Source organism: Callithrix jacchus, chromosome 17, assembly GCF_049354715.1.
Source record: "Callithrix jacchus isolate 240 chromosome 17, calJac240_pri, whole genome shotgun sequence".
NCBI classification, from domain to species: domain Eukaryota; kingdom Metazoa; phylum Chordata; class Mammalia; order Primates; family Cebidae; genus Callithrix; species Callithrix jacchus.
In genome coordinates this window covers 58,486,926-58,508,654 of record NC_133518.1, presented here as the reverse complement: position 1 = coordinate 58,508,654, position 21,729 = coordinate 58,486,926, and the positions used below count along the sequence as shown (strand labels likewise).

The following is a 21,729-nucleotide window of genomic DNA, read 5'->3' as shown; positions in this document are numbered from 1 at the left end:
AACACATTTCTCATTGGAATTCAGGCCCGCCTGGATAATCCAGGATGGTCTCATTTCGAGATCCTTAATGATAACTGCAAAAACAATTTTTTTCCAACAAGATCACATTGACAGGTTGTGGGAATAAATGTGTGTTTTTGGATATATAATTTTGAGCTTTGTTTTGGGATGAAACTACTTGGAAATAGTTTGATCATTTTAGATACTGTTTTTTTAGTTTGTCAGGCAAGTCCAGGGCGGTGTTGAGTTTGCTCTAATTATTCTCTACTACTGAGGCAAGACCTTCCTAAGTATGCTACCTAATGATTCATGAATTTGATGTCTTTTCAGTCTGGCTGGTTGGAACAGGAATTATTCTTCCAACCCTGAGTCCTCAGCAATGCTCCTTTTAATCCTTTTCAAATGTTTCTTTCCCCAGTGTTGTGGAGTTTCCTCACACACATGTATTCACCAGTACCCATCTAAACACTTAAGACCCACTTGAGAAAGACCCTCTAAAGATATCTGGAATTCTCTGTGCAGCTCTTTTCTTTCCAGCATTCTGTCCTCAGCAAGCTCTAGCTGCATTGCTTTCCCTGGACTCTTGGCTCTGTCTCTTCAACACAGATAAAAGTGTAAATCCAGTCACTGTTATGGTATCTTGACCAGAAAGATGAGAAATTCCAAGTAATTTATGTCTTAAGGAATTACTGGAGCGCTCTCATCCAGAGCACTGCATCTGCTCCTGCCTGGCATCTGCCTGTTGGCACTATCAATATGTACTAAGTGATCCATTTGAGGCTTTCAGACTACAAATACATGACGATTGGTGGTTTCACATTCTTTTTTTTGTAGAGATGGGGCCTTGCTATGTTGCCAAGGCTGGTCTCGAACTCTTGGACTCAAGTGATCCTCCTGTCTTGGCCTCTCAAAGTGCTTTGATGCTTTGATGAGCTTTAATTTTCTCATGTATTAAAAATGTGATTATCCTTTCCTCACAGGATTACAGGTGTGAGCTACAATGTTAAGCCAGTTCCAAGTTCTTTGTGGCTTCCTTTCTTCTTCTCTTTAGCATAATTTCAAATAGTCAATTTTTCTGTAGTCTGAGTGGTGGCAAGAGGCAAAGGTTTACTTTTGGTTCACTGTTTCAGTGAGGCCATCGTCCCTTGGGGTCCTGGCTTTGTTGTGGTGGGCCGTTTAGTCTCACTAAATGGACAAGCCCTAGGTTTTGTCTTCTGTTTCATAATCCTGCTTTTTGCTTTTTTGTTTATTTAAGTTGGAGTCTTGCTCTGTTACCAAGGCTGGAGTGGAGTGGCTCAATCTTGGTTCACTGCACTCTCTGCCTCCCCGGTTTGACCTTAAATGATCCACTGCTTTGACCTCCCAAAGTGCTGGGATTATAGGCATGAGCCACTGCCCCTGGCCACCCTGTGAAAACTCAGTGTGGATTTATTCGGCTCAATACATGGTCTCGGGTAAAAGCTGGTTTCTTCTCTTGATATACTTGAATTTAGTCATTATTCCTCTCGAGTATTTTGTACTTGCTGTTATATTATCCAGGATATTTACTTGTTCTCAGTGGAGGGGTCAATCGAAGACCCAGACTGCCCTATTACTGCTCCTTTTTAATATTTGAGTGCTTTAGTGTATCTGTTATTTCAACCTTTATGTCTAGATTGCACATTTGTTAATAACTCCTTTTAATGAGGCCCCATAAACTACTTCTATTTCTAATGTCCTAGCTTTCTGTCCCATAAGCTCACAGTAGATTCAGAGACCAGGCACAACTGTACCCACTACTTCTCTATTATTTGCAATTTTCTTTCTTTTTCTTTTGAGATGGGGTCTTGCTATGTAGCCAGGAACCCCTAGCCTCAAGCAGTGCTCCTGCCTCAGCCTCCCAAGCAGCTAGGACTTCAGCACCACCATACCTGGCTATCACGATTTTTAAATTGGTGACCACCTGAAGCCCCTTCCCTTCTCTTCTCAAGATTGCCAAGTCACTTCTTTCATCTATCTAATCTTCAAAATCTGTGAGGAAAGATAATCACATTTTTAATACAGGAAGACTAAAGCTCATCACAGCATTATACAAGGTTATACAAGCAGTGAGTGAGCCAGGACTCTAGTCTGTCAGGTTTGAAGCCTGGTTACTCCAAATGAAGAGTACCACTTTCTCCTGTTTTTAGGGTGTCTTCATTATTATGTGGACTTTTTGTCTTTGTACATCACTAATACTGCATTTACAGACCTCGTTTTCTTTCCTGTCTAGATGCAGTTGTTTCCATGGGTGTGAAAATGTGTTCATTTGGACTAGTTTCATAAGTCGTTTTTCAAATTATCCCCACCCTTACATTTTACCCTAAAGTCTAACTCAACTCCAGAACTCTTTCAATTTTGTGCAGGAAAAAAGCCAAATTCTTAACACTGACGTTTTATATTCCTTCCCTTCCCCTTCTCCCTTTTTTTTGACAGTGGTGCTGGAGAACCCATGTTTACAAACCTGATTCTGAGAACTCATTCAACAAATACTTCACAAAATAAAATAAAATTCAACAAATTCAGCTTCTTTGGCTCAAACTAGAGCCCTGAAGAAAAACTGGATATAGACTGTTTCCCCTCACCTTATTTACCTGCAACAATTTATGCTTTTTAATAATTATAATTTTTCCTTTCCTCAATAACTATTTCAATTTTTCCAAGTTCCAAGTTACCACTGACGACTCTCTTAAGTAACTCTGTAATTCTACTTTATATTTTCTTATAATTCTTTATAAATGGGTCTGAAATGAAACATTTGCCATTTCCCCTCAATTTCTTTTAGATAGCCTCTCTACCTGCTTTCCCCTTCTTGGAACACTAAATAACCTTTAAGAGTCTACCTACTAAGTTAGCTTGAGTCTCACAATAACTGTGACAAATAATACTGCAGGTGAAAACCTATTACTTAGTAAAGTGACCTAATAAAGGCCACACTGACAAAAGGTTGGGGTTAAAATCTGAGTGTGTCAGGCTCCTAAATCCTTCCACTCCCCATGCTGTTTTTCTATACCAGACTGTCTTATTACCCCTGGCAATCTTGTGCATCCTAGGTGTGTTTTTATTTTTCCTGCTTCACCCATCACGTATGTTTTCTCTGACTACCACATACAGTTTCTTTTCCTCTTCTCTCATTCTTTCTTAAAACTTTTCTGTTCTAATCAACACTAAGTCACCTTTCTGGCTTTATCTGAGAAAAATCTCAGCATTGCCTACTCAGCTTCAGAATTCCCTGGCTGGGATCCCAGAGTTCACTCTGAAGTTTACTGGACTTTTCCTTTTCATAAAAGTTGGTGATAACCCAGTAATCACAGGAGGCAGTCAGATCATTACCCTCCACATAAGAAACACTTCACCTGACTATGCCACTTTTATTTATTTATTTTTTTTGAGACAGAGTTTCGCTGTTGTTACCCAGACTGGAGTGCAATGGCACGATCTCGGCTCACTGCAACCTCCGCCTTCTGGGTTCAGACATTTCTCCTGCCTCAGCCTCCCAAGTAGCTGGACTACAGGTGTGCACCACCATGCCCAGCTAATTTTTGTATTTTTAGTAGAGACGGGGTTTCACCTTGTTGACCAGGATGGTCTCGATCTCTTGACCTCATGATCCACCCACCTCAGCCTCCCAAAGTGCTGGGATTATAGGCGTGAGCCACCGTGCCCGGCCTGACTATGCCACTTTTAAAAGGCTTGAGCATCATCTCAAAGTGGCTCTTTTTAATCCCCAAGATTATTTTCCTAAACACGTTGCTCTTCCATTAATCCTGTTCCATTTTTGTTCTGAAAACATTCTCTGAAGAGCACAGTCTCACCAAATACTGAAAGCTGTTACCTTTGTCTAGGAATTAAATTCATTTATGCTCAGATTACAATTGTGTAGTGGTCTTCAACACAGTTCATTGCTTGGTCAGCTGTTCTCACTTCCTCCAAAAAGATGTTGGAAGAAACTTTTTTAAAAGCCAAATTGTCCTTTCTCTTAAACTATCTGAAGACTTTTCCTCTCCACTTCTCCAGACTATGCGGACATAACAGTGATATTTAATAATCTTCCTCTAATTTCCCATCTTCATGGAAATCTTTTGTTCATTATTCTGTTCAAGCTTTCAGCTTAATATAGCGCTTGACTTCAAACACCCTGCTTGTTTGTAGCTGACAGCATGTGCCACTCACTGTTTAAAAAATAAAACTATTGACTCTGCACATCTAATTTTTTAGTTCATTCTGTTAGTAGTCTTCCTGAGCCTGAATCTTATTCACCCTCTACTTCCTGGGTTATATACACAAATGGTTAAGAAACACTGGCTACTTCTCTGTCACTTTTTCTTTCCTTCATGCACCATTCATACAGGTAAAGAATGTGTTGCCAGGTGTGGTGACTGGCACCTTTAATTCCAAGGTGGGAGGATCACTTTAGCGTAGGAGTTTGAGACCAGCCTGGGCAATATAGCAAAATCCCGTCTCTACTAAAAAATACAGAAATTAGCTGGGTGTGGTGGAACACACCTTTAGTCCCAGCTACTCAGGAGGCTGAGGTGGTTGGATTACCTGAGCCCAGGGAGGACAAGGCTGCAGTGAGCCCGCCATCATGCCACTGCACTCCAGCCTGGATGAGAGTGAAACCCTGCCTCCAAAAGAAAAAAAAAGCATTATCTCCCTTTCTAACGGGTAGAGCAAGAACTGCAACCAGGATTTAATGTCCTTTATCCTAGAATATTTTATTGTGCTGAACCCAAAGGATGGTCACAAGTAATAAGATGGGCCAAGACAGTATGTCCTACTCTCTAGCACAGGAAAAAAAAGGCAAATAGTGCACAAGGCTCTCTGCAGAGGTAACTAAAATAAAAATAACCTGTTTACCATCCTTCTATTGTAAATACATATTTCTATTAAATTATTTTCAAATCACACAGCGGGAAAACAATGCTTTTTCTTTTTGTTAAAATGGGCTTTGGCTTGCCACATGTAAATAAACATTTATGCAGTCAATGGATTTGACTATTCTGAGCCAAATTATGTCCCTTTTGTTTTCAGAGCGATGGCCACACAATTCCTATTTATGTACACATAAAAATTTTTCTAATTTAAAAGGTACTGAACCATATGTACTCCTAACAATTCCATTTACTCAGTTAGCATGTTAAGTACCACTCCATGTTGCTTTGCTGATACAGTAATAATTTATAATTCAGCAAAAGTCAAGATTTTACTGACTTAACATTCTACAAAATCCAAGTAGAATAACCAACAGTAAGACAATATAAAATATTAATAACCAAACTATAGAGGGGCCCTATAACCTAGAACTACAATTTATGTGGTTAAGTTTACAAAATATTTTTCACAAATATCATCTTGTAGTCCCAATCCAGTAGCTCAGCTATTCAAAATTCCTATTATGTCAATGAGCCAATAGTTTGTCTATATCTGACACTAATGCTGTACCAATTTAGGCTCCTCTGTCATGCAGGCTTGAGTGCAGCGGTGCGATCTCGGCTCACTCCAACCTCCACCTGCAGGGTTCAAGCAATTCTCGTGCCTCAGCCTCTTGAGTAGCTGGGATTACAGACGTGCACCACCATACCTGGCTACTTTATTTAGTAGACAGGTTTTGCCATGTTGGCCAGGCTGGTCTCAAACTCCTGGCTTCAAGTGGTCCTCCTGCCTCAGCCTCCCAGAGTGCTGGAACTACAGGCATGAGCCACCACACTGGCTACCAATTTGGGCTTTCCAACTATACTATTATGCTAGTTGTATGGACCTCAACTTTTTTTTTTTTTTTTGAGTCTTGCTCTGTCACCCAGGCTGGAGTGCAGTGGTGTGATCTCGGCTTACTGCAACCTTTACCTCCTGTGTTCAAGCAATTCTTGTGCCTCAGCCTCCAGACTAACTGGAATTACAGGCGTGTGTGCACCACCATACCTGGCTAACTTTTTGTATTTTTAGTAGAGATGGGGTTTCGTCATGTTGCCAAGGCTGGCCTCGAACTCCTGGCTTCAAGTGATCTGCCTGCCCCAGCCTTCCAAAGTGCAGGGATAACAGGTGTAAGCCACTACATCTGGCCTTGGACCTCAATCTTCTAAGCCTCAATTATTTTACCTAAAAAATTGTGGGTCTAAAAAGAAACAAAAACAAAACAAAACAAAAACTGTGGGTCTAGAACTGAACTCCTCCTGTAGGCAACTAAATGATCCCAGGCACAGCATCATATTTAAAACCAGAATATTCTATGTAAATTTGGTATCCTATTCCAGGAATTTTAAATATCAAAGATATTATGATATTCAAATATCATTAATCCCATCTCAGCACAGTTTAAGTAACTTTTTATAAATCACAAATGATTTCATATAAAGAATAAACAATACGTAATTATATGTGATTTTAAAAATATGTAACTATATTCCTAGAAACTTAGGGAAAATCAATTTTTCCTAACTAAAAAATTCAGTGGTTCTAAAAAAAATACACCAGAGAAAGTTACAGTAATATAACCATGCTCATCTGTTCAGATCATGTTTAAACTGTAAAGATTTCAATAAAGCACACCATCATGGATTCATTTGAACCATAAAAAAACTAAAACCAACTTTTAAGATTTGTTTCCAACCAAAGGGTTTAATGGTGGCTGCCTATTATTCATTTAATACGTTAATAACACTTTTTTCTTCAGAGGACTGATTGGCTTTTTAAAATCTATAGATTACAGGAACTTAGTAAGACTAACATTAATAGTGGCATTCTAATTTTTTCATCACCCATGACCTAAGTACATCCAAGATTTAACTTTTATCAGTTACATAACTGTCATTCTATTTTTTTAAAAATCAAAGTTTGTAACCAGGTGCAGTGGCTCATGCCTGTAATCCCAGCACTTTGTGAGGCTGAAGCGGGTGGATCACAGGTCAGAAGTTCAAGACCAGCCTGGCCAATAAGGTGAAATGCCATCTCCACTAAAAATACAAAAGTTTGGGTGTAGCAGCACGTGCCTGTAATCTCAGATACTCGGGAGGCTGAGGCAGGAAAATCACTAGAACCCAGGAAGAAGTTGCAGTGAGCCGAGATCACACCACTGCACTCCAGCCTGGGCATCTAAAGACTCCGTCTCAAAAAACAAAACAAAAATCAAAGTTTGTGTTTTAAATTGAAAAAAGATTTATCTTCCAAATGCCCATCAATAATAGACTGGATAAAGAAAATGTGGCACATATACACTATGGAATACTGTGCAGCCATAAAAAAGGATGAGTTCATGTCCTTTGCAGGGATATGGATGAAGCTGGAAAACAGCATTCTCAGCAAACTGACACAAGAACAGAAAACTAAATACCACGTTCTCACTCATAAGTGGGAGTTGAACAATGAGAACCATGAACACAGGGAGGGGAACATCACACACTGGGGGCCTGTTGAGGGGTGGGAAGGCCAGGGGCAGGATAGCAGGGGGTGGGAGGACTGGGGAGGGCTAACAGGAGAAATACCTAATGTAGATAACAGGGAAATGGATGCAGCAAACCACTGTGGCACATGTATACCTATGTAACAAACTTGCACATTCTGCACGTGTACCCCAGAATTTAAAGTATAATAATTAATTTAAAAAATTTATCTTAAAACATTTAAAAAGTCTGCTATATGGAATATATATTGGCTATAAAAAAGTTCAACTAATGACTCTCCAATATGAATACTAAGTCATTTCATTTAAAAATTTAGAAGTTACTTTGCATTATCTGTAATGTTAATGCTAAATGTAGTAGTTTTAAACACTAAAAGTTGCCTAATGGTGAGGGATAAATGGACTTGTCTGAAACCGGTATTTACTGTAAATCGTTCAATAGTGGTATGTTACACATATTTTAAAAACACCTTTAAATAGCCTGCTTTCTGTTTAGCACTGAAACACAGAATTACTAAAGTTAGCAGATTTTGATACAATTAGTTATCTCTGGGATAAAAATTAATTCTTTTAAAAAATAATCTTTTAGGTAATGTGCAAGCAGTCTTATGCAGAAATGGGAAATGTTTTTGCCTCACCAAAGAACATACTACACGAAACACAAATGAAAGAAGAAGAATACTTCAGAATGGAGCAGTCATTAGTGCAAATGAACCATATGGGCTGGTAGAAGGGCAAGTAAAAACTACACGAGGACTTGGATTTCATGGAAATCTCAAACTGAAAAAATCCATTATCCCAGCACCTCAAACTATTTCTGTCCTTATAGATGACTTATGTCAATTCGTTATCTTAGCTACTAATGGACTTTGGGAAGTTTTGGATAAAGAAGAAGTCACTGCCTTGGCAATGACAACATTTCACGTGTATAAAGAAACATACTGTTCTATCACACATAACAAATCTTCACCATCCAAAGGGCCTCTGCTTTTTTTAAACAGTGAACCAAATTTTATGAAAACACAAAGTAATATCCACTTATTGTTTCAGTATAAATCTGAATCTAAAGAATGTGTGTCAACTACAAATTCCAAAGAAAATTTGTCTGATTCAAACTATTCTAAATATTCCAATTATGACCCTGAGAATGTAGAAACATTTCCAGCAGAAACGATTCATCATGAACGTTGCAGTGAAAAAGTAACTGACAGACCAACCAGTGTAAATGGTGTGGCAACAAATGAAAAAGAATTAGGCACTAAGAGTTTCTATGAAGGTGCAGCTGAGTATGTTAGCCATGAACTTGTAAATGCTGCTTTACTGGCTGGCTCCAGAGACAACATTACAGTTATGGTAATATTTCTCAATGGAAGTATCAGCTTCTGACATAAAAAATAAAGTTCCAATTATCCAGCGCACCAAAATATAATACCATAAAGCAATTCTCCAATGATCCAGATATTAGGATAATTCAATACCACACAAATAATTTTATAAACATAGTAAATATAAAAGCGGATATTAGGTTACACAATATCATTTATATACGTTAACTGTTTTATGCAAAAAAAAAAAAAGAGAGAAAAACCAATACTTGCTTTTTATACCACTTTATTCCAACCTGAGCACCTCAATATAAAACTAAACACTGGTGAACCGTTTTCCTAATTCTGCATTATCATAAATGTACAAGTTCTCCTAGCAGTCCAACACTTAAATAGATTAAATCATCTCTGACACATGGTAGCTTTCATATAATGAAAATACCTAAAATAATTAGTGCAATATACTGAACTGATCAAAATAAAATGAACTTTGGAAAAGAAGGCTGCAAGATTGTTACTAACATATTGCAATACTTTATGTTACAAATTGTGGGTACACTGTTTATTATGATTCTAGCCATGGAGGAACAACTGAAGCCCCTTCCTGCTAAAGGGGGAGAGAGAAATTATTAGCTGTTTTAGTAACTGTACATTTTGTATACTTTTAAGCAACTCTTAAATATTACAGAAAAGTAATACATATATGGAGACTACAATGCAGTACCCTATTTACAGTACAGCTGAACATCGAATTTAAAATCAAGTTTGAATATACATAATTGTTAGTGCATTGACTATATTATGTCAAAAGGGAACAAAAGCCCCCTCCCTGCCCCAAAGAACAAAACCTATGTAATGGCCAGCCGTGATTAATTAGAAATCACAGACACCTGGTTTATTTCATTTTTGTTAAAGAACTCATAGGTTTGTAAGGAACACTATCCATTAAGATGCATTTATTAGTTCTCAAATTCTTAAAACAAGATGGGGTTGTATTTTTTTTAACCCCATTAAAAAAAACAGGACTGGCTATAATTTAGATCCCATTAATACTCTTCCCTGCCCCCCGACCCCAACCTTGTATATGTGGGATTATTTTATTGTGGTTAATTCATTAAAATGTGGAATGTACATTTTAAATACAGGTACCAGGAGAAATGAACATTTGCCTGAATACTACAGCTAAGCATCATAAGTAACTTTAGCATCTCCTTCTAAAAAAAGAATGTTTTTGAAAAGCCCCAATTAGTAAGTTCCAAATTTTTTTCACAGGTGACTACTGTACCAGTGTGGAGAAATGGGCTGGTTAATTGTGTGGGTCCAGACAGTCATTTGTCTATATTTCTAGTGATGGGAAATGATTTCCCCTAACCTTCCAATGAAACAAATGTCCACATAGTTCTCATTTTTCCCTATTGCTGAAACATTAGTGAGAGGGACCCATGCATGTTATTAAAAATTAAGTTCAAAACACTTAAAATAATTCTGTATTAGAAACTTGACTCTATCATAAGTCTCTTCTTTTGGAAGTCATAGTGGGCTGGTTAAATGCTCCAATTCCATTGTTATTAACATTTAGGAAGCAGAAGACTATTCCGGCTAGTTCAAACTAGAGGTTTAGTTACTACAACACTGACTCCTGGTTGGTTGTGTGGGTTCAGTAAGGTCTACTCCTCTTCCTCTGGCGGAATTTGCTCCTGGATTTTGTGGTTCATTCTTTGGCAATTTTTTAGCTGAGAGAAAATGAGCAAATAATTAGAATTAGAATATTCATATTAATATTAGTTTCATCTGTTTATCTTTCTTTCTAGTTAGGTTACCCCCAAAGTATCACATAACCATATGTTCATTCTTTTCAAATGTTAAAAGTATCTATTAAATGCCAAAACACTGGTTGCTGTCTGGTTTACTTTAGTAGTAAAGACAGGATTTCACCATGTTGCCCACACTGATCTTGAACTCCTAACCTCAAGTGATCCACCTGCCTTCAGCCTCCCAAACTATAGGGATTACAGGCATGAGCCACAGCGCCCAGCCTCATTATTACTTCTATTAAAAAAAACTAAGTCAATAAAGATGATGGCCAGCAAGTTCATAAAGAAGCTCAGCTCATATTAGCATTCTCTAAGACTGCCACAAACACTTTTTAGACCAAGTCAGGAGAGAAACAAATACCATCACAATCATCACCTCAATAAAAGTTGTCCTCTATTGTGCAACTAATTATCACCCTGAATTATGACAGATCATGTCTACTATTTCCTCCCTGGCTTCTATAGTCTCTGGTCTTAAAACATCTATATACATTTTCTCTCTCTCTTTTTTTAAGAGACAGGGCCTTACTCTGTCACCCAGGATCAACTGCAGTGGTGTGATCATGGCTCACTGCAGCCCTGAGTGTCTCCCTTTGTTGCCTACACTGGTTTTTGAACTCCTGGGCTGAAGCAACCCCTTCTGCTTCAGCGTCCCATGTGCTAGGACAGCAAGCAAGAGCCACTATGCTCGACCTCTTAGTTTTTAAAGGAGAAACGTACACTTTGCAGCGTAATTATCAGCTACTTTGAAATAAAGGGGAAATAGGTAAGTGTTGAATTTCTGAGAATGAACAATTATAATCTATGCCTTGGGCAAAGGAAGGGCAGTAAGACCCAAGTTAGATGCTTGCATGTGTCAAAACTTAGCATACTGGCAGAAATATACTCGACAAGCAAACATACCTTAGCATGCTAGTGGAAATACACTCATACACAAACATACCCATATATATTCAGACATACTCAACACTGTATTGTGATCTTAGTTTGAGTGTAGCCTGCAGCCATACTTCTTTTCTTTGTGGAGACAAGGTCTCCCTCTGTAGCCCAAGCTGGAGTGTGGTGCAACAATAATAGCTCACTGCAGCCTTGAATCTCTGGGCTTGAAAGATCCACCCACCTCAGCCTCCTAAGTAGCTGAGACTACCAGGGTGTATACCACCAATGCCTGCCTTTTTTTTTTTTTTTTTTGCTGCAGAGACAGGGTCTTGCTCTGTTGTCCAGGCTGGTCTAGAACTTCTGACCTTGAAGATCATCTCACAGTGGCCTCTCAAAGTATTGGGATTACAGGAGTATGTATGTCACTACACCCAACCTCATTTTCTCTCTTTATGGGCTGATGAATTCTAATCTGACTCACCAGTAGTTATACCTCATACAAATGGAATTGATCCTGAAGAATCTCCAAAAACTATTTCCCAATTTTATTTCAGTCAGATGAGTATGGCTTGTCAGATTCAGAATACATACTCAACCAGCAGCTATGGCTTTACCTCTGCCAAGCTCAATAGAGCTAGTGGGTACTCTCTAAAGTGTGCTTATCAGTGATTAAAAAAAATTACCTGCTGGATATACAGATGCTCCTTGACTTACAATGGGGCTACTTCCTGATATATTCATCCTAAGTTATATGTTTTTATTTTTGAGAAAGAGTCTTGCTCTGTCACCCAGGCTGGAGTACACTGGCACGGTCTCAGCTCATTGGAACCCTTGCCTCCTGGGTTCAAGCAATTTTCCTGTCTCAGCCTCCCAAGTAGCTGGGACTACAGGTGCACACCACCATGGCCAGAGCTCAGTTTTGTATTTTTAATGGAGACAGGGTTTCAACATGTTGGCCAGGCTGGTTTCCTGACCAACTCCTGACCTGAGGTGATCTGTCCACTTTGGCCTCCAAAAGTGCTAGGATTCCAGGCATGAGTCACCGTGCCTGGCCTGATTTATGATATTTTAAATGTATGATGGGTTTCTGAATGTAACCCCAAAGTAACTAGACAATGAATGTGTATCACTTTCACACCATCGTTAAGTTAAAAAATTAAGTCAAACCATTGTAAAGTTGGAGACTGCTGTAGTTTGTTTTAATCCATAAGATCCTTGATGTGCTAATTTCATTTTTTGAGGGGAGGCAGAATATTAAAAATGTCTAAGAGTACTGATTGTAAGAGTGGCTGTACATACAGATCTCTGTCAATCTTGGGGCTGGACTACTACAGTAAGACTCTTAACTTTACCATAGCTTTGACCCAGGTTACACACAAGTTGAATATGCTCTACTTTGGAATCTGATTGCCTAGCTGCATTGTGGACGTTTTATCCTTTATTTGTTCTACACATTCATTTCACATCAGCATCAATCATTTTTAGAATCCTAGATGCTGGGTTGGGCAATGGATCTGGAAGCCAGGAGCACTTAAGGTTGGAAAGAAAGCCTTCAATTGGGCTACTTCTCTAGGACTGGCTCTAGGGCTGGTAGCATGTTATTAATGGTAAATCTCCAATCAAATGTATTTACAAGCAAAGTCCCACAGATGCTGAATGCCGGTACCTGGGACAAAAAATAGCATTATACACTGTATAATAATAGTAACTTAGCTTCTGGATTGAGCAATCATGTCTCCCTTTAGCATGCTTCCTTCCTTAAGTGTTTAAATCAGATGTGAGTGAGATTCAAAGGCTGAAAGAAGTAAATTAGAATGAGAAACTTTTTAGCACCTGCATTGATTAGAACTGTTATGAATGTACTGTATGATTTAAGTTACTCATCCATCAAATTATTCCTTCATAATAAAAAAAAGAAAGAAAAATAATGTGAAGGAAACGGAAAGGCCATAATTCCATTTGCCCATAGGTTTTTAAGAAGGGATCCTAATTTCAGAAAACAAAAAACTAAAATATGTAGGCTACTTTCTAACTTGAAAAATGACTTTATAAGCATGTTTGAATAAAAGGTACAAATTAAAGCCCATCTGGTAGAGTTTAAACACTGTGAAAAAGGTTTAAAGTCCAGGTTGATTACAGAGACCTATTATCTCCTTGTTTCCTCGAACTTTTCAGATGTGATTCTGGGTGTAATGTGTCGCATTTAAAAATGAATATATTATCACACAATCCTTTGCCAATATTTCCCTAGCAAACTGCAAACTTGAGTTTTTCAGGAAAACATTTTACATGAGAAACACGCAAGTTTTTTTTTTTTTTTTAACCATTTCAAATGAAGTACCATTAAACTCTGTCACCTAGTAAAAAATAATAAAAATACTTGCAACTTTTACTGAGTTTTCATTATTCTCTGTTTCAGCTATTAACTATTTATGTAAGTTCAATATAAGAATATTTCTTACTTGGGGTTAGGACTGTGAACACCCCAGTTAAGAATTAGTGCTGTAAAATAAGAGAGTTACAGGATGAGAAGAGTGCTGTGTATATGAAAACTAGAGACAGCAAACTTTGAGAACAACCAAAACAGACCTTTCAGATAGAATCTGTACCTTAAAACCAATGGAAAGAGGAAAGGGTCAAAAAACAAAACAAAACAAAAACCCCAAAACCCAAAAACCGAAAACCAAAACCAGAGGTTCAAAAAAAACAAAACAAAACAAAAACCCCAAGAACCAAAAAACAAAACCAACCTTTATTTTTGTTATAGAAAAAAGGAGGCTTATTACAACTCCACATTTGTTACCTATAATCAAAAACTGAAACAGCAATTACCATCAGTTAAAAGTACCTTAAAGCAAAGGTAAGAACACTGTGTAAGATCAAATGACCATCTGAGGCAATATAAAGTATGGGTATTGTTTTCTTTTCCCTTTTTCTCCTTACGCCTCTTTGCTCTGAAATTGTCTCCCTTATAATGTTTACATTAAAATAATTTGTCAACCTGTGTACTTATGTGTCATGTTCTTCTGAGTTATACTTACCAACAATTTGATTTTTAAAAAGTATAACCTAATTTAAAAAACCATATTTACCCAATTTTCCCAGTGAAACCTTTGCAAAATCTGTTTCAACTATTAGGTTAAGATTCAGGCTTAACTTACCTGGAATAAGCTTACCTAAATTGACAGTATTACAACCTAACAGGTAATCATCTTTCAAACTTAACAATATTACCAACAAAGTATTGCTTTGTGGAAGAGACCTAGAAAAGTGGCATGATCACACACAACCCCCACTCCAGGAATTTTTTAAACAAGAGACAGTCAAACCAAACATGCTGCACACTTACTTTTACTTATATTGATCATTTTAAAAGAGAGATTAATCTTACCTATTGCCATGAATATTTCATTTACATTCATTGATGTTTTAGCTGATGTCTCCATGAATAATAAACTATTGTCATCTGCATAGGACTGCGCTTCCTGTTTATAGAACAAAAAATGAGATATATCTCTTGGAAATACACTACACCTGCTTTATATTTGTTACAGAAAAGGAGACTTATTACTACTCCAACCTGATTGTCTACTATAATCATCTATAATCAACAACTGTGTAATAAGTACAACAATAAGAGTACTGTGCAAAATAATTTTATAATGGACGATTTCTTTTTTTGTCTGAACTTCTGGCATTATCCCACCTTGATTAATCTGTTCTTACATTAAATCTGCTTTCAAATACTGAGTTCCAGAGATGGGGGAGAATTATCTTATTCTAAATAAAACTCTCTTTGATCTCAATGGCAATCTTTTTATTTCCACTTATTATCTGCAATGAAGACAAAGGGAAACCAAGTATCTAACACTGGCTTCAACCATTAAATAACAACCTCATATTTAATTTTCAATGACTTCTACAGCAACATTATAATCCTGAATATATCATGTATCCTTCCTTTGAAAATTGTATCACTGCCCTACATTTTTGTCATGCTTTTACAGTTTACATATATTATTATTATTTTTGATCCTCATAGCTGTTGTGAGGGGTAACCAATTATCTTTCCCACTGGACAAAGAAACAACTGAGGTTACTCTGAACTATTATGTGACCGGGCCACTTCTGACTGTAACGTAAGTGTTTTCTTTATCACTCTTGTGCTGGGGAGGGAACAATTTTGGAAAGAGTAATAGATGATACTATACCTCACATCATTTTCATAAGAATTAAATAAAATTACAAGTGTGACATGCTCAGCTTAGTACCTAATGATGCAAGAATACAGGTATTCCATCACGGATATATACACAGTAGGACAACCACCCTTCTAGTAGAGAAGCCAAAGAGCAAGAGAACAGGCGCAGTTTTAAAAGGTCTAAGTAGAGGACTTGCTTTGTTTTTAAGTGATTGCACTTGCTCTATTTTGTGGCAGCAAACATTCTGAATTAGCAATTATAAGACACATATTGAATTTTTTGAACCTTAAAAAATTTTTTTAAGTTATTTTTTAGTTTTTTATTTTCAACTCCAGATGTAGACTGGCAGAGCCTTTATTTTTCAATGCCCCTTTAAAAACAACCACACAAGTGTGTGGGCATGTATATGTGTGGGTACACACGTGTGCTGACACATACTTGAAGATGAGTAAAAGAGGATTAGGAAGGACATAAAGTATGTGTGGGACAGAGGAATTAGAGCAGGATACAATCACTTTCTGCACTGGGAACAATGACTACTTTTATTGTTTGTTTGTTTTTTAAGACAGAGTTTCACTCTTGTTGCCTAGGCTGAAATATGATGGCGTGAACTCGGCTCACCATAACCTCTGCCTCCTGGGTTCAAGCTATTCCCCTGCCTCAGCCTCCCGAGTAGTTGGGATTACAGGCATGCACCACCACAACTGGCTAATTTTGTATTTTTAGTAGAGACAGGGTTTCTCCATGTTTATCAGGCTGGTCTCTCACTCCCAACCTCAGGTGATCCACCTGCCTTGGCCTCCCAAAGTGCTGGGATTACAGACATGAGCCACCACACTTAGCCTTTACTGTTTAAGTCTACAAAATCTTTGAATCAGTTTATATATTACAATAATATATTTACAAATTTAGGTTTATCAGAAGAAGTGTTTTACTACATGTAGTACTTCATATTTGTTTTAAAAAATCTGTATTTTCTATTACTTTGATGGCTGTAACATTAAAACTAATTCAAGTGTTGACACAAAAGAAAAACTTACAGGAAGAAAAGTGCCTTTCAAATGAAAATTAAATTTAACATACCTGGAAATCTACTGCTCTTTTATTTGCTAGGTCAGCCTTGTTTCCTGATAAAGCTATTACAATGTTGGGACTTGCTTGCCTCTGAAGTTCTTTAACCCAATTTTTTGCTCTTGCAAAGGACTCCTGTTAAACAAAGAAACAACTATTTGACATAGGCTCAAAAAATGGTTAGGAAACATCTTTGTGATACAAGGCTTTAAAAGACTGTCCAAAGCGACTGTGGAAAAGAAATTATTAGGACTACTGTACTATGAGATATTTTCATTTTATTTATTTTTAAACCAGATTTTCTAAGTCACAAAAGCTTCAGCAGAAAGGTTAGTTTCACTGTGGAATGCATCCGTACTTACCTCATTTGTGATATCATATACAACTATGGCTGCTTGTGCTCCTCTGTAGTACATTGGTGCTAGGCTATGGTATCGTTCTTGACCAGCTGTATCCCATATTTCAAACTTTACTGTAGTGTCATCAAGACATACAGTTTGGGTTAGAAAAGCAGCTGAAAGAAAAGGACTGCAATAAGTTAATCATTTTTCTCCAAATGTTTTCACAATATAGAAAACACCTGGTTGTATACATGTATCAAAATGTCACACTGTACCCCACAAACACGTACAACTATTACGTGTCAGTGGAAAGTAATAAATGAGGGTTTAATAAAAAAAACCCAAAGAACAAAACACAAACCAAAAAAAAAACAAACACCTAGAAACTTAGACTGCAGTTGATAATGGCTTTAAATACTGACAAATGTATGCTTCTAAGCTATTTACATATATGCTTACATATAAGGCCTTTGTAGTGAAATCAGATTGAAAAGTTTCTGCATGTTAAAAAAGTTTGTTATAATAATAATTAAATAAGCTTAAGATTAACATTTCTTTTTTTTAATTTTTGAAGACAAAGTCTTACTTTGTCACCCAGGCTCGAGTGATCTTGGCTCACTGCAACCTCTGCCTCCCAGGTTCAAGTAATTTTCCTGCCTCAGCCACCTGAGTAGCTGGGACTACAGGCGTTCACCACCACACCTGGCTAATTTTTCTATTTTTAGTAGAGACAGGATATCCCCATGTTGGCCAGGCCGGTCTCGAACTCCCGACCTCAGGTATTCTGCACACCTTTGCCTCCCAAAGTGCTGGGATGACAGGCATGAGCCACCATGCCCAGCCAAGACTACATTTCTAAATTGCTTCACAATTAAAGAAATGCACTGATAGTCTTAAAAAATGGGGGGAAACCCAGTATGCTTCTAACTACCATCTACATTGCCAATACCATGTCCTGTTCCATTTTACTAGTTTTTATTGGCACACATTGGTAATTTAGTCCCAGTCCATTATCATCAAATTAATATTTATTTACATATATATATTTTTTCTTTTTTTTTTTTCTGAGAGACATTTTCTGGTAGTCATTATTACCTTAACCTAGATTTAATTTGTTCAGTTGATTCAATATTTGCTTCTACCTCTTTCACTCCCTACCATAAGAATTTCTGGATCTGTATTTTTCCTGATTCTAACAATAAGAAAGTAGCATTATTAAATAGTACTTTATTGTTAAAATTAAAAGGCCCACACAGAGCCATTTTTGCCAGCATGGCTGATAGCAACAATCCCTCTCCTCTATTACTCTAGTATCAAAATGTCACACTGTACCCCGCTTAGACTTCCCTCTGCTGCTGCTCTTAGCATTCACTGTTAATTGGTATGCTCCTCCCTTCCTTCTATGTTTACCTCAAGGTGTGATATTCAAACCCTATTCCCAAAATGGTATGGACTTGAATTTCAATTTTCTAAAACTGTCATATTATGCAAAAGAATTACGATATATTTCTCTAAATTACAGCAGTTTATCTAGTGATGTTGATAGAGATTTACTAACTAGTATCAAATGTGCTAAAAAATGAAATCTAATGAGATATAGCTCTTTTATATTAGACTTAACATTTACTTTTCATGTTCTTTCAGGTTAACTGGTTGCTGGCTTTAGTACAACTAAAATCTTCTGAATTTTGCAAACAATACTGTAAATGTCTTTACTTTCACCTAAATTCTAATTTATGAATTTTCACTAATCATACTGTAAATATATTCTAATCCAGTTCAAACTTTTTTTTAACTAACAATTAGCAGAATTATCCATTTTATAATAAACTGCATTTATGGTAAAGGATACCCAGAGAACACTGTGTCACTTTTTCAAGGTCATGAGAAGTTCTCCTGTAGGATCGAAAAATTTTTTAAAACTAAAATTAAGCCCCTAAGACAGTACTTCTTATCAAAAAGGAAAAGAGGAAAATAAATCACAATACATAAGCCTTTTTTCAAGTATAGTTTGATGCAAACTTGGAAAAGAAAATTAAAATATACAGACTGTTTTCATTTTTAGACATGCTATGACCACACAGTATACTAGTAGTAAAAACATTCATTTATACATCCATAAGTAAACTTCAGGCTCAGGGAAATAACCATAGTTGTCTCTCAGAATCAGTGGAGGACTATTTCCAAGACCTCCCCAGGTATCATGAAGGACTGGTTCTAGAATCCCCCGACGGGTAACAAAATCTGAGGATGCTCAAGTCCCTGATATAAAATTGCAAAGTATTTGCATATACCTAAGCACATCCTCCTGTATACTTTAAAGCATCTCTAGATTACTTATAACACCTAACATAATACCTAGCATCACTTCATCCACATGGATTCAACATAGTATTCAGTGTGTGGCAAATTTAATTTTTGCTTTTTGGAGCTAAGTGAATTTTTTGCCCTTTAATATTTTCAACCTGCAGTTGGTTACATCCATAAATGTGGAACTTACAAATTCACAGAGCCAACTATATTAGTGATGTTGTCTTAAAGAAAATATGATCCAATTCTCAAGCCAGTTAAAGATACCACAAAAGATCACCAATCTTTTCTATAATACATGTACAAAAATGTCAAATAAAATACAAAGAAATTGCAACAAATACATTAAGACAAACAAATGCCCATGACCAAGGAGATTCTTGTAGAAACACAAAACTATTACACTAACAGGCTAATGAAGAAAATCAACTTTTATTTAAACAAATTACAAAAAGGCATTTGAGTCAATATCCACTCCTAATAAACATGTAAGATTCTTCCTTATAGCAAAACAGGACATTCTTTCTAAATCTAGGAATAAAACCAAGGGAAACCATGCTGGAATGGGAATGGATCCCACTCAGATTAACAAAGAAGACAATTCATTCCTCAACTCTGCTTAGAAACTTTTCTTCACTACATCTGTGCTCCCAGAGTTCTCTGTGAAATAACATTTCACACCTTTTATAATCACTGGTTTACAGATCTTTTTCTCCTCCTTGACTGGAAGTTACTTGAGCAATGACCACAGGTTAAGTATCCCTTATCTCAAGTACTTGGAAGTGTTTTGGATTTTTAAAGAGTTTGTAATATTTGCTAGACATAATGAGATATTTCTGGGAAGGGACCCAAGTCAAAACATGAAATTCATTTGTTTCACATAAAACTTGTACACACAGCCTAAAGCTAAAATAATTTTGTGCATGAAACAAAGTTTATGTACATTGTTTTATCAGAAGGTAAAGGTGTTAGGTGTGAAACTGTTCACTTGTGACATCGTATTGATACTCAAAGAGTTCGGGATTATTTCAGACTTCAGATTAGGGATGCTCAACTTGTAGGAGCTCCTCTCTGTACCAGCATCTAATATAAACCTTGTTCATACAGATGTTTAAAAATGTCTGCTAAAAGAAGGAAGTTCATAAAAGATACATGGAACCATTTAGGGGCTATTTCAGATAACATTTGAATAGAGAGAGAGGCAGCTCCCAAACGTGAAAAAATAGATATTTCAAAAGGTTTTTGCTCAAGTTATAACACGACCTCCAAAACATGAAGATATTTTTCACTTGATAACACTGTACTGGGCTGGGCACGGTGGCTCACACCTGTAATCCCAGCACTTTGGGAGGCTCAGGTGGGTGGACCACCTGAGGTCAGGAGTTTGAGAACAGCCTGATCAATATGGCAAAACCTCATTTCTACTAAAAATACAAAAAAATTAGCCAGGCATGGTGGTGCATGCCTGTAACCCTAACTACTCAGGAGGCTGAGGCAGGAGAATCACTTGAACCTGTGAGGCGGAGGCTGCAGTGAGCCAAGATTGTGTCTGCACTCCAGCCCAGGCAGCAAGAGTGTAACTCTGTCACATGACCCCAAAACACACACACACACACACACACACAATAAAAAACAACAACAAAAACATTGTACTATTGTTCATGTGGTATGATAAAGCACAATTCTTGGGGAGAAAAAGACCAATAATAGAGGCCAGTTTTACAATATACTTAAAAAAATGAAAAGTGCTGCAGTACCACATGAACAGAAATATTAGTGGAATAGTATCGGCCAGCATAATAAACTCTTGATATACATTGATACATCCCAAGACTTTCATGACTTCCCAAAGTCCTAAAGCTTTCAAATACTACTATAATGTTTTTGTTTTTTTTGAGATGGAGTTTCACTCTTGTTGTCCAGGCTGGAGTGCAATGGCTCAACCTTGGCTCGCTGCAACCTCTGCTTCCTGGGTTCAAGTGATTCTCCTGCCTCAGCCTCCTGAGTAGCTGGGATTACAGATGGCTGCCATCACACCCAGCTAATTTTTGTATTTTTTTGAGAGACAGGGTTTCACCATGTTAGCCAGACTGGTCTTGAACTCCTGACCTCTGGTGATCCACCTGCCTTGGCCTCCTAAAGTTCTGGGAATACAGGCATGAGCCACCACACCTGACCAAAAACTATTATGGTGTTTCACTTTCCCTATAAAACTCAGTGAAGTGTAACTGACATCTAGATGACATCTTCAAATCCTTAGTGTTCCTAAAAATACATTACTAGTAATTTATAAAGTTATGTAAATAAATTCTGCCTCTGAAAAGATATACTACTACATCAATACTGTAGCAACATTAACCAACCACAAAC

General features: G+C 37.2%; 2 protein-coding genes across 4 annotated transcripts in view; one reads left to right on the top strand and one right to left on the bottom strand.

Moving 5' to 3' along the window:
- PP2D1 (protein phosphatase 2C like domain containing 1) overlaps positions 1–18,816 on the top strand; it is a 35,507-nt gene extending 16,691 nt beyond the window's left edge. For 2 of the 3 annotated variants that reach the window (XM_035278922.3, XM_054247167.2), the window contains one exon: positions 8,007–10,477. In XM_035278922.3, the coding sequence (XP_035134813.2) occupies positions 8,007–8,803 (797 nt within the window). In that variant the 3' untranslated portion in view covers positions 8,804–10,477. Of the gene's footprint in view, positions 1–8,006; positions 10,478–15,477; positions 15,575–18,693 lie in introns of those variants that run through there. The other variant, XM_054247169.2, reaches the window with a different exon arrangement.
- Positions 9,012–21,729, bottom strand: part of RAB5A (RAB5A, member RAS oncogene family) — a 37,343-nt gene continuing 24,625 nt past the window's right edge. Inside the window, exons 3-6 of the mRNA XM_002759644.4 lie at positions 17,071–17,222; positions 16,721–16,843; positions 14,827–14,920; positions 9,012–10,475 (exon numbers count right to left, since the gene is read on the bottom strand). Coding sequence (XP_002759690.1) covers positions 10,360–10,475; positions 14,827–14,920; positions 16,721–16,843; positions 17,071–17,222 — 485 coding nt within the window. The 3' untranslated portion in view covers positions 9,012–10,359. The remainder of the gene's footprint in view (positions 10,476–14,826; positions 14,921–16,720; positions 16,844–17,070; positions 17,223–21,729) is intronic.